At 51.7% G+C, this 13671-nt stretch overlaps 1 protein-coding gene across 8 annotated transcripts in view; it reads left to right on the top strand.

Moving 5' to 3' along the window:
• Window positions 1–9474, top strand: part of Mad1l1 (mitotic arrest deficient 1 like 1) — a 314433-nt gene extending 304959 nt beyond the window's left edge. For all 8 annotated transcript variants that reach the window (XM_076923499.1, XM_076923497.1, XM_076923502.1 and 5 more), the window contains one exon: window positions 8920–9474. In XM_076923499.1, the coding sequence (XP_076779614.1) occupies window positions 8920–9078 (159 nt within the window). In that variant the 3' untranslated portion in view covers window positions 9079–9474. The remainder of the gene's footprint in view (window positions 1–8919) is intronic.
• The last annotated feature ends 4197 nt before the right edge of the window (window positions 9475–13671 follow it).

Below are 13671 nucleotides of genomic sequence, written 5' to 3'. Positions count from 1 at the left end.
AACGCAGCTCCCAGCCAAAGAGGGCTTCCTCTGAGCCGTCTTCTCATCTCCACCCTGCAGCTCTCTCAATCTTCTCTCAATCTTTCCCTAGGTGATTCATGTTCAGTGTTGTTATAAAAGGTATTGCTTACACTTGTCATTTCCGTTGGTTGCTGGCATAGAGCACCCTAGGATGCCGCCTGTACAGAAGTGGTGTGCAGGCGTCTCCATCTTCTCTCTTCCGTGAGAGAGAAGCATTCACTCCTGCCCCTCGGGGATGGGTTCCTGGTCCAATTCTACTTCGCAAAGATGCTTGGTTTTACTTTTGAAAATGCATGTTGGGAAAATGGCTCACTAGGTAAGAACACTTGCTACAGCCACAAGGATTTGTGTTTGAGGCCCACAGCCTGCATAAGAAGCCAGGCATAGTGGCTCGCACTTGTCACCCCAGCACTGGGGAGGCTGACAACAGTAGGTGTTGGGGCTTTCTGGGCAGCCACATCCCAGGCCAGTGAGAGGTCCTGTCCCAGTGACGGAGATGGATGATTCCTGAGGAACGACAGCTAAAGTTGTCCTCTGGCCTACACACACACACACACACACACACACACACACACACACACACAACACACGAAATGTATGTTACTCGTGTACTATATGTATTTGCTTTGAGGTGAGTGTATGGTTCCTTTTTCATGGGTAATAGTTGAGTCTCCATGAGTCTCCAGTGCCAAGCAGCCTTGGATTCTTGGAGAAGCCTGAGGGGTCATTGTTTGGGATGGGCAGGCTCAAGAGGCAGACACTTGGTCCCAGCAGTTACTCTACCTGGGGAAGTCTGGAGACTTTAGGAGCAGGGCCTTGCTAGAAGAAACAGGTCATTAGGTGTGTATCCGTTAGTGCTATGTGGCCTATGTAGTCCTGGTTGGCCCTAGTACCCTTCTCTGCTTCTCAGCCAAAGTAAAGTGCTCTGTTTTGTCATGGCTCCTGCCATGATTGACTGGGAAAGTGTGAGGAAAATAAATCATCTTTCAGTATTCTTTACAGCTATACAACGTGACTGAAGCGGGGGGTAGGGGGGGCTGGGAAGATGGCTTCGTTGTTAAAACACTTGCCTTGTAAGTATGAAGGCCTGAGTTTGATCCCCAGAAACATACATTTTTTAAAAAACACATGTTGAGGGTTCAGGCTTCTAATCCCTGTGCTGGGGGAGATAGAGACAGGAGGTTGCCTGAGGCTCATGCCAGCCAGACTAACCTGGTATCAGTGGATACCAGGCCAGGGAGAGACTCTCCCAAAACATAAAATCCAAGGCAGACTGTACTTGGAATAACCCAAGGTTGACCTCTGGCCTTCACACGTATGAACATACATGTGCAAAGGTACGTCCACACAAGTGACTCACACACAGCTGTGAGGTAGCGTTTGCACTACACAATGAGACCTGGGGCTTAGCCATACCCTTTGAGAACGCTGTGTCATCTGAGGGTCCTTGTTTTATAGTCTGTGCCTTTTCTTTACGATGTCTTCAGATTTTGTTTTCATCGGTGGGGTGGACAGCGTTTTAGAAATCGTCTATGTAAGGGACTAGAGGTATAGCTGGGTCTAAAGAGCCTAGAACCCTCCGGTGAGCCTGGAGAGTGGCTCCGGAGTAGGGTGCTTTCTGTTATGCACAAGGCTCTGGGTTCCATCCTCAGAAATGCAAAATGGTGGGTGGGTGGGTAGATGGGTGGGTGGGTAGATGGGTGGGTGGGTAGATGGATGAATAGTTGGTTTATAGTATAGGTCAGCGTGGGAGTCAGGCTTGTAGGCCTTGGGTGTCTGAAGACCCTTCAAGTTTGTTATCCCACAATGTGTCAAGTTCAGTGTTGCCAGTCCACTCTTTGCTGCCCCCTGTGGTGGTTTGAATATGCTTGGCCCAGGAAGTGGCACTATTGGAGGCATGGGCCTTGTTGGAGTGGGTGTGACCTTGTTGGAGGTGTGGCCTTGTTGTAGGCTTTAAGACCTTCATCTCAGCTGCCTAGAAGTCAGTATTCTGCTAATAGGCCTCAGAATAAGATGTAGAATTCTCAGCTCCTCCTACGCCATACCTGCCTGGATACTGCCATGTTCCTGCCTTGATGACAAGGGACAGAACCTCTGAACTTGTAAGCCAGCCCCAATTAGATATTGTCCTTCTAAGAGTTGCTCACAGCAGTAAAATCCTCACTAAAGACACCCCATTATCTCCTTGCCATCGTCGTTTTCAGGGAGAAAGCTGTCACTCCTATCTTCATTTCTCCTTGAGAAACCATTTCTGCCCCTGGCAGCTGTTTGGAGTCTGGAGGTGAGCAAGACAGAGGTGTGTGCTCTGATGCCATTTTCCTCTTGCCTTGTTGGAGCATATTGGGCTTCTTGGGTCTTTTGATTTGGCGTGTCCTTCCATTGCACAAATGTAGTGTGATTGTCTCAAGAGTCTCTCCATCCCCCATGTTGGTTACACATCACTGGATAACAGCTCACAGTGGCCAGTTCTGAAGGCCAGGATCTGAGGAGGCACTGCTCAAGGACTCCATGACCGCAGTCACCTAGGGTCTCCTGGGAAGGATGGGTGACAGACCCTTGCACAGAGCCATCACCAGGAATCCACAGTAGCTGCTGTCTGGGAGCCTCTGACACATACCGTGCTGCTTACTTCATCTGAGCTCTGGAAGCAGAGGGAGAGCCCAGCAACACCCATCAGAGCTGAGTGTGAGGTAACAGAAACCTCCCAGCGTTTGTGCATGCAGCTGGTCTGAAGTGGATCCTACTGAAGGGCCGGACTAACACGCCTTTGTATCTGGATGTGGGTTGTTAAGAGCTGTTCACAGGCACCAGCACAGGATGGCCTCTCCTTTGGACTCTAGATGTATGTGAAGCCTGTCATGTGACCCTGTCATGTTACCCATAGATGGGTGGGTAATTTCTCCTTTGTTGTTTTGAGTATCTCCTCCCATGCCATCTTGAGATTAGTCATCCTCTCGGGGCAGTATGTGGCCTGCCCTAGTGCCTCCCACTGCCTGTCCTGTTTGGTCACATGGTGTGAAGTAATGGTGAGTTAATGTTACCTGTTACAGCTGTCCCCTGGTTCTCATTTCTTTTCTCTGTGAGCCCTGCCTTCCCTGAGTCTCCCTGTAACCACCTGAGCATCAGTGGGTACTGACTCTTTCCTCAGTACTGACTCCCTTGTCTGGGTCCCAGACTTCTGGAGATGACAGTAAATATTGTTGACTTTGCAGTAGAGTTGTCTGGAAGCAGTTTGAACCTCGGAGACCTTGGTTTAAGATTTGTGAGATGGGGCCCAACTGTAGGGACTCCTTCTGACCCGCCACTGATAAGCAGACCCTTTCAGTATCTTCCTGAGTCCCCAATAGCTGTCCTGGGGCTGGGAGAGAGGGCAGTTTTCAGCCCTGGGAGCTACAAGTGCTGGCTGGGTCTCTGGTCTTTTAGTTTGTCCTGGTCAGTCAGCTTTTTACACCAGGTGCCAGTCACCATCCAACAGAAGAGAGCACACTTAAAGTCATCTCCTCTCCCACGTCAGCCCTACCCTGCAATCTCAGGCTACCCCTTTCTATTCTTTGTCCCCTTAGGTCCCTTGACTGGAAAACTGTGCTTCCTATTTTGGGGGTTGTGGCATCTTTTCACATGTGTGTTTGTATGAGGGACTATACACGTGCATATACGCATGTGTGCTGGGTTACAGGGGTGCATGTGCTTGTGGGAGCATCTTCTCAATGTTCCCCCTTCTGTCTTCATTTGTTTACTTATGGGGTGGGCACATGCACGGCATTAGTGGGGCCAGAGGAGAGTCAGTTCTCTGCTTCTACTATGTGAGTCAGAAGCATCAAACTCAGGTACATCAGGTTCAACGCAGTCACCTCTACCTGCTGCGCCCTCTGGACAGCTCCCCAAGGTTCTTTAATGAGGCAGGATCTCTCAGTGAAGCTGCAGCTTTCTGACTTCAGCTAGGGCGGCTGCCTGTCTCCACCTCTCCTAGAGACAGGGTTACGGATGTAACCATCCTTGGCTTTAGAGCAGGGTTATGGATGTTCAGTGCTATGTCTGGCTTTAGAATAGTGTATGGGATATGCACTGCTATGTGTACCATGGGCTCTTTATCCACCAAGTCTCTCCCTGGCTCCTTGTCTCATTTGGACTACGTCACATGGTAAAGTGACTTAGTGCCATTCCATTGCCTTGACTGGGAGCTCTGCGTCGCCCACAGCCCTCCACAAAGGGCCTCACACTTTCTGTTTTATGTGAAGATGCCAGCTCAGAGAAGGAAAACAGTGTTTACATCCTGGTCATGCAGCAACTAAGAGTGACAGCTGGGGCTATATCTCACCAGGTGATGTCAACGCTCTAAATACGTGGCTCCGGAAAAGCCACTCTCAGTGACCCAGTGCGCTGTTGGTGGCAGACTGACCAGTGAGAAGACCAGCCCATCTATTCTGTCTCCCAGCCATTGGCAAGATGACCAGGCTTTGGAGCAGAGCACCCTGGGTACCCTGGCTCTCCCAAGATCCAGTGTCCGGGCTGTAGAAGAATGACTTCCCCAGCCTTTCCCCTTTGCTCAGGGCACGAGCTGAATTGCATGGACCTTCTGTGCACTACTGTTTTCCTCTCTGCCCCCACTGCTCCAGTATGTCCTGGGCCCCTGTGGCCTCCAAGCTCATAGGGAACCTGTGAAGGGCCAGGGCTCCTTGTCTGCCCTGCTGGGTGAGACCCCATAGATAGAACCACGGGCTCCGTCCCTGCCCTGTACCCTCCACGTCCCTCCCAAAGCTGCAGGAGCAGCTGTGAACTCTGAAACAGAACACAAGCCTGAGGGACGCACCTGCTCATAAATAGAAAGCATCTAATAATAATAATTGTGGGTTTGAGAATCGTTAGGGGCTGCAAGGCCCAGCCTCCCCCCGGCACCCCCAGCTCTAGAGAGAAAGGTCGCCCCTAGCCAGGATGGTAAATTCCTTTCACGCTTCGTCATTAGCCCACACTACATTGAGATACTTTTCCTTGGCACAGTTCAGCAGGGACACCAGGCAAGCCATTTGCCACACAGACACAGTCTCTACTCTTAGAAACTCCATTGGGACCATCATTTTCAGCTCTGCCTTCATCATCCTGAACCAGTGGCTGGCAGTTCCTCCTGGGGTCCTTGCAACTTGGGGCACAGGAGGGACCATGGAAGCCTGGTCGTGCTGGGTGCAGCTATCCCAGAGCACACTGGCACAGCTCTTCCCATGAGCCTCTGGTTTCAGGGTAGGCAGGAGGAAGGTCTGGTGGTAAAGGAGGGAGGGACTTGGGGAAGGTGTAAATGAAAGCCGGTGTACATGAAGAGGGGTCCCTGGGCTGAGCTTACTGGAGTGGTTTGCTGGTCTCTACCACCTAGATAGCACAGCCTCACAGGGCCTGCACACTGTACACCCCCCTGACAGTGTGAGGCAGGGTGGGGATGGCAGCCACTGTAGTGTCAGTGGAGTAGAGGGAAACAGACCCAGGGTCTAGATGCTGAAGAGTAGGAAGACTGTGGAGGGCAACATCTTCCCTGGGCCTGAGCAGATAGGGACTCACCCAATGCTGGCTCATTGGTGCCTTCTGGCCATGTGCCCAGCAACCCAACATCCCTGTCTGGATCTCATTGACTTCACGCACATACAAGTCACATCCCCTGCCCAAGCCCTTCAGCCCTGTAAGCCTTGGTCACGTCCCTGCTGGAGGTGGAGGTATGGGTCAAAGTGCAGAGGCTGACAGCTTTCAGCAGTGGGCATCTGCATCTCTGCGCACTGGTCCCACAGTGCTGTCGGCCTGTCCCCAGCACAGAGGGAGAGGGAGCTAGAGACGGCACATGCACGTAGCCCATAAATATTTCTAACCGCAGCCAGCACGTCTGACTGGGCAATTTGCTTTTTAAAAAATTGCGCTCTAATTTTAAGTGAACAGCCCCTAATTATGGTGATTTGCAGGCACCTGGGGACCGGGTGGCATTTGAACACGGGCAGAGCGGTGCAGGCACTGATTGGCGGGGTGTCATTCAACCCGCACAGTGCTGATAAGCCAGGACCACGTCCCTGGGTGGGGCTGCACCAGGAGGTGAGCCTACCCGTGCCCAAGCAGCAGGGCAACCAGGGAAGCCAAGTTGAGAAAGTGGGCAGAAGGACTTCAGAAGGGCCTAATTGGGCCATGTCCAACTTGTGGTACAAACCTCAGACTTGGTTTTGTTTGAGACTTGCAAGGAGAGACATTTCCTGCCCTCCCTCCACCTCCAGAGGGACCTGCCAGGACTTGTACTGGCCACACAGAGGCTTCCAAGAAGCAGATACCCAATGGGGTTGAGTGGGTTTTATGTGCCCTCTTTAGTTCTTGCCTATTTATAAAGACAGGCAAGTTGGTGCTGACAGCTGAGACGGGTCTATTTCAAATAAAGAATGGGTGTGGTGGCCTGTCATCTGAGCTACTTGGAACACAGAGGCAGGAGGACCATAGTCAAGGCCAGCCTGGGTAACTTAGTGAGGCCTTCTCTCAAAATAAAACAATATTACCAAGAAGACTGGAGAGTGGCTCAGTGGTAGAGCCCCTGCCTAGAATCCCCCAGTGAGGGGCTGGGGGCGTGGCTCAGTGGTAGAGCCCCTGCCTAGAATCCCCCAGTGAGAGGCTAGGGCATGGCTCAGTGGGAGGGCACCTGACTACAGTTCTCTAGTATAAGGACTGGAGGCATAGTCTGATGTTGGGGTGCTTACCTAACCTGTAAGTTAGGTTCCATTTCTAGTACCACACTTAAACAGACAGACACACATCTGGGGAGGGGCACGGGAGACATGACACCCAGAAGTTCTTGCTGAGGGGACTCAGACCATGGGGGTGTCGAGACAGGAAAGAGCCCTGGAGGTTCTCCCACACTGCTCCTCCCCCACAGCTCTGCCTGCTTCTTCCCAAACAGCTGCCTCAGAGTCAGCCCCTCTGACATTTCAGGAAAAACATTGCGAGTCGAGAGCAGAAGGGAGAAATGAAAGGATTTTCTCAAGAAAGGTCAGAGTGGTTTCTCTTATTTTTGTTTTAAAGATGGTTTGTGTTGAACTATGACAAGGCTAAATGTATTAAGGGCCATGGGAACAGACTGGGGGCGGCCTATGCGAGAAAACAGGAGGAAAACCCAGGTAACAAGCAAGACAGGAGACAGCCTGGGGAAGCAGTGAGGCAGAAACCCCATTCCCCGATGGCCCACGAGGGAGGAGGTGAGACGGAGTGTGGGGGCCTTGGCAGCTTCAGTCCCCCCCAGGTCCTCTCTTGCTCATACTAGGGAGTGGCAGTCTGCCAGGACCTAAGGGAGCAGCCTGGCCATCTGTGTGGCTCCCAGGAGTAGGGTCACCTGCAGAGCCACCGGCAGGAGGGATCTTTCAGAACAAACTCCTAGATGCCTTGCGCCATGCATCCGGGTTATCATTAGCACATCCCACTGTGCATTATTCATTGGCACAGGCTACTCACAGAGAAACACTATCCCCAAAGCAGGCACTCCCTCCTCTTCTCACCATGGAACACACCACCAGCCTCCTGCCTCTGCCATATTGTCTTGTATAGATGCCTCACGCAATGGCACCACATAAACAGCCTACTATACTCAAAGTTCCTTGAGCTTGTCCCTTTTCAAGGCTGGATTATTTACTCACATATGTGTAGCTAAACTGCACTTTGTTTACTCCTGCATCCCTCCAGGCCGTTATTCATCATGTCACAGTGGAAACTGGTATGTGCCCCTTCGTGTGGATGTGTGTTTAGTTGGCCTGGGTGCCCACTGAAGGGAAGCCAGTAGATCACATGGTCATGCTAAGGAATTTCGAGGCTTTTCCACAGGAGCTGAACTTCCTGCCAGTGATGCACAGATGTTCTGATTTCTTGTCATCCTTTCCGATGCCTGCCTTTCTTCAGATGGCTGTCCGGTGGCTCTGGCCTGACTCAAATCCCCTAGCAACCCCATGAACCCACTTTCTTTTTCGGACCCTCATGCTTCTTCCTTGGAGAACCAGCCAGTCTGACCTCTGCTCTGCTCCTAATTGGGTCCTCTGTCTTTCTGTGGCTGATGGGAAGGGCTTTAGGTTTATTGGACACTAGTCCTACATCAGATCCAAGTTTTGGGAATAGTCCTGTGTGGAGTTGTGACTTCTTGCCTGGCCTTGCAAGCAGGGGCTTTTCTCTCATACCCAAGTGGTCCTTCTGTATTTTGGGCCACTACAGTATGGCTGGGCCAATGGGCAGGGAAGGCCCCAGGAAAAGTGAGCGTTGGAAGAGGAAGGATGACAGGAAGGCCCAGGGGGCTCCGTCTGCTTCTCCCAACTGAGCCTGAATGGTGAAGGGTAGCCTGCCCAGACAGCGCACAACCTGGGCAGACCCAGGGCAACTGCATCTGTACAGCTGTGAGCCTGGCTGCAAGCTGCACTCCCACCTCCCCTCAGTGGTCACAGAGCCATTGTGTCCTTCCTTCAGTTAGAGGTGATGTAAGAAAACAGGGCAAGAACCAGTCAGAGCTAAACCTCCATTGGTGATACCCAGCATTCTGGCTTCAGACTGGAAGATGCTCTGGTTTGCTTCACCTCACCAGATCAAGCAAGTAACAACTAAAGATCCAGGCACTGGAATGGAAGTCCCCAGGAATCTGTAGCCGTTGTGATTGGAATAGCCCTGAGGCAGGACTGGCTTCCTGGTGTGAATCTCAGCCCCCTCTGCTGATGACCTTGAACTTTGCCTCAGTGCCAGTCCACTGAATGCAAGAAGCAAGCCCGTGAGTGCCCCTGTAGCCCAGGCTCCACTCTAGTGGCAGGCAACACAGCCTTCCCTGTCCCTCACCCCTCTACTGGGGAGCATGTGAGGACAGGACAGACAGTTGTTCAGTTGCCACTGCTGATTCCCCTCTCTTCTCTTCTGCAGGCCACAGGCCCCTCGGGCTCCAAGATGCAGCTGCTGGAGACGGAGTTCTCCCGCTCAGTGCCGGAGCTCATTGAACTGCACCTGCTGCAGCAGGACAGCATCCCCGCCTTCCTCAGCGCAGTCACCATCGAGCTCTTCAGCCGCCAGACCTCCGTCTAGCCTCTTCCGTGAGCGTCCCCAGCCACTGGACCTCGGCCTAGCCTGTAGCTGCAGCTTCTCACAGGCAGCCCCCAGACCACTCTGCCACCCAGAGCTGGATCATGTCACAAACACTAGCCATGGCCTCTGCTCAAGCAGCTGCTCTGTCTCTTGTCCCTGGCCAGCGGGAGCAAGCTGCTGGGGGTGACCAAGCCAGACCACACCCCACTGCTCCCCTCCCACCCCACCCCTGTCTAGGGCCTCTCCGTGTATTACTGTCCCAAGGTGTTCCCATACCAGCCTCCAGTCCCATGTACTGATTGCTTATGTCACTTCAGTGGCCAGACTCTGGCCTGTGTCCACAGTCTAAATCTAATGAAATAAAGTGCTACCTTTATCTTCCCTCCCGGGACCGTGTCCAAGGCTCCAGGCTACCTCTCTGTGCAGGTCTCACCACACTGTGCTGTGCTTCCCTGGATACCTGGAAGGCCTGCTCATGCACGCAGCCTGAGAGACGGGCTGTGTCGGAGCACTAGAGTCCCATCCCTCTGAGCCTGGGTGGCTCACTCCCTGCCTTGGTTTCTTTCCTGCCTTTCCCTTGCCTGAGGCCTCTGAGTCCAGTGGGTAATTCTCCCTTCCCAGCTCCCCCTGCAAGGGCCCCCACCAGGCCCAGCCATCTGCACCACAGCAAGTATCCTGATATAAACAGGTCTTCTTGGGCAGAGGTAGAGAGGAAAGAGCCTGAGTTGGGGATGTGCCTGGGCTGGCCTGAGAGACAAGGCACTCTGATCGTGTGTCCCTCATGCATGGTGACCTGTCACCTGAGTGTATCATACCCTCCTCACATGCCTGCAAGAGAATGGAAATGGACAGTCTGCTGGGAGTACTCAGGCTTGGGCCAGAGCAGATTTTACATGTGGCAGACCCTGGCTTACACCAGCTCCTCAGTGGGCCCCACTGATAAATGGGGTCTTAAGCTGCTAATGACTCACTTTAAGGGATTAGTGGCATGGTGACAAGTGTCACAGCCAGGAGGTAACAGGATTTGCTGTGTCCAGGCCTCCAGCTCCCCTACCAGGGGACCCCTGCTGCCCCCACCTCTCCCATCACACTCAGCTGGAGCCACTAGTTTGCCCATGGCCGAGCTGCTTATTGCCTTGTCCTTTATTGTCTGGTGCTGCAAGACTGGGATGTATAGACTGTGGGAGTCTCTCCAGCTCCTGGCCCATCCCAGGGACCACCAGGCTGTTCAGAGGCAGGAGTGAAGGTAACCAGGGCACATCAGAATCGACCTACTTAGAGTCGCCGACACCACGGACTGGCTGCACTAGCTGAACTTCCCAGATGCCAGCTCGCTGTCTCCCGTGTCAAGCTGGCCGTTGTCTGATCACCCTTCCAGCTGGGCGGCATCAGGCTTCAGAGTCAGACATGGATGGTCCTCCTGCTTCCCAGCATCCCAGGCCAAGTACAGGCTGTCTTCATCCTCACGTAGGCTAGAAAGGCGACTCAAAGGCCCAGGAGCTCCCAACTGAGAGTACAAACATGCACAATACACACGTGCACATGGGGCACGGTTTACACATGGAATTGTGCAGCCCATGCATGTATGAGGCATGTGTTTATGTGTGGAAACACGAGTCATAACTGAATATGCACATGTATACATCAGTGTATTTGGACACGGACTCTGCATGTCTGCATGCGTGAGCCTATGTAGGTGCCTGTGCACACGCATGCTTGTGATCTGAGTAGTGCTTCTGCCCAGAGAGGGGTATGCCCCCCACCCTTTCTCTTTCCTCTCTCTCTCTCCCTCTCTCTCATGCACACACAGAAAGAGAGAGAACACCAACAAGTGGGAGAAAGCAGCCCCAGCAAGGCCTGCTTTCTGGTTAACTCTACAATTTGAATACATTCTTATCATAAAGCAAACTACTAAGCCTCCAGAGAGATGGGCGGAGGAAGGAAAGCCCCTGCCTCGGCTCCCAGCCAGCCTCCCAACCTGGTGGGCGAACCTGCCTGCCTCATGTGTGAATGGGTGAGAGTGCCCGGGTTTATTTTGTCAGATTCTGTACAGGAGTTTTCAATAACTGCTTTGTCGAACAGCTCGTTCTTTACCAACAACCATCCACAGATCCATAGCCACTGGGTTTCGTTGCTGAATCTGAAAGACATAAACATCAAAGGTTCTTATAAGGCTTCTTGAGAACCGAGGCTAACAGAAACACCAGCTCCTGAGTAAAGGGGAAGCTGCCAGCAACTCCAGAACTGCTGCATTTCAGAGCCATTCTGTTATCTGTGTGTGTGTGTGTGTGTGTGTGTGTGTGTGTGTGTGTGTGTGTGTGTGTGTGTGTATTACAGAGCACATGTGTATGTCAGAGGACTATTAGACAGAGAGTTGGTTCTATCCTTCTTCCATGTGGGTCCTGGAGATTTGAACTCAGGTCATCAGGCTTGGCAGCAAGCACCTTTACCTGATGAGGCATCTCACTGGCCCCCCTGTGCCACTGTCTTTAAAAGCAAATGAATAGCCAAGTTCCAGGGCCCAGTTGGGGAGCATCTTGTCTGGAATCAGATCTGCTCACATGTTAGCTGCCTTATACTGTCCCACAGTGCCCTTTCACTAGGCAGAGCCTCAGAATGAGGTGAGGTGGAGACAGGAGGATTCCTCAGGACTCTGGCCAGCCCACCTAGCCTACTCAGCCTCAAGTTGCTGAGAGACCTGTCTCAGCAATGACTCAATAAGATGAGTGGCTCCTGAGAAACCATGCCTGTGGTTGAATTCTGGCCTCTCCATGTGCAAATGCATGCACACACATGGACATAATACATGCATGGACATGCACACGCATGCATATGTACATATATAGGCATTCACAGGCATACAAATACAGTTGATCAGAACACAGACACACAGGTGGATGACACCTTTTGAGGACCCAAGGAGACGTGTATACAAGCCTTGACCTTGGACTAGGAGGATGCATGTGTCATTTAAGCCGAGGTCACATGTGGGTCCCACTTTCCTGGCCAGGCTGCTTCGTTTTCCCCTGTGACATTTATCACCACTTCACATTCTGTTTAGTGCATCGCTTATGATATGCATATATATGTAGGGAGATATTTTAATCACTCTCTTCTCACCTATGGAACAGTGCTGTCTCAAGGAAATGTCATGCCGATGACATACATCATTTGAAATGTTCAATAGGGGGTTAGAGAGATGGCTCAGTGGTTAAGGACACATACCTGTCTTCCAGAGGACCCAGAACCCATGTCAGGTGGCTTATAACCACCTGTAACCCCAGCTCCAGGGGCTCTGGTGTCCTCTGCTGTCCTCCATGGGCCCTGCACTCACATGAACATCCCCACACACAGGCATACATACCATTAGAAATACAGTCCGGGATGGTCAGTAATCACATTAAGGAGGTATGCAGTTGTGCTAATATGATGACTCAAAAGTGTAAGGACACTCAGATTCTGTGGGTCGTGACCCCTCGGGTTGAGTAATCTTTTTCACATGGGGTCCCCTAAGACCATCAGCACTTTATATATTTATATTATGACTCATAACAGTAGCAAAAATACAGTTATGAAGTAGCAACAACATAATTTTATAGTTGGGGGTTATTACAATATGAGGAACTATATTAAAAGGTCACAGCATTAGGAAGGTTGAAAACCACTGCTCTAGAAACCTGCATGCTAAGCCGTCTACCGTCCCCTTTCCCTCCCAGATCACTGCAAGGCTTTTTTTTTCTACGCCCTGTTTAGCCTGCTCTAGCCCCTGAACAAATGAGGAGAGACTTGGTGTATTTATTAACGAGCGTGAGGCCTAAGCTCGAATGTTGTGAGCTGTTCTCCTCGTCTACGGCTGATGATTTCCCCGACCCTGAGGTCTTTGCCTTTAATCCACATCTGGCCTTGGCTTGCTCTGGTCCATATGTCCTCACGCCTGCTCTCCCATCACTATCTGGAGAATCCTGTTCTCCTCACAGGGTTTCTCCACTCCTCTTCTACCCTGCCACTCTGCTCTCTCTGGGGCTCCTAGGCTGGAATCGGAAGTCCCACCCTATATTGCCCAGCTAATTGGCTCATCAGCTCTTTTATTGACCAATGGGGGGAATATAAAATAGTGTTTACATAACATAGAGTCCCCAGATGGTTGACCATGCCATCTTCCGGACCGCAACCAGATACTGCTAAAAGATGAGGCAGCAGGATCGTGAGATGAAGGACAGCCTGGGCTACACTTACAGAGCCAGGTGTGTTTACATCATTTAGCAGCGAATATCCTAAGATTGGAATACAGAAGTTAGTGTGGTTCCTGCCCAAGGAGGATGTGCAGATTAGATCCAGGTGTAAGTACGCATTTATGATCCCAGCGCTCAAGAAGCTGAGGCAGGAGGATAGTGAATTCAAGGCCAGCCTGAGCTACATAGTAAACTCCAGCATAGACTGGACTACATAGCAAGACCTTGTCTTGAAACAAACCTGGAATAGAGTTGGGGATATGGGTTAGTGGGTAAAGCACTTGCTATGCAAGGGTGGAGATTGGAGTTTGGATCCCCAAATTAACGGGAGTGCCTTGCATGTCGGTGAAGGCCAGCAGGG

The sequence above is a fragment of the Arvicanthis niloticus genome, chromosome 24, assembly GCF_011762505.2.
Source record: "Arvicanthis niloticus isolate mArvNil1 chromosome 24, mArvNil1.pat.X, whole genome shotgun sequence".
In the NCBI taxonomy this organism is placed as follows: Eukaryota; Metazoa; Chordata; class Mammalia; order Rodentia; family Muridae; genus Arvicanthis; species Arvicanthis niloticus.
Note: the sequence above shows the minus strand (reverse complement) of the source record. Positions and strands in the feature narration are given on the sequence as shown.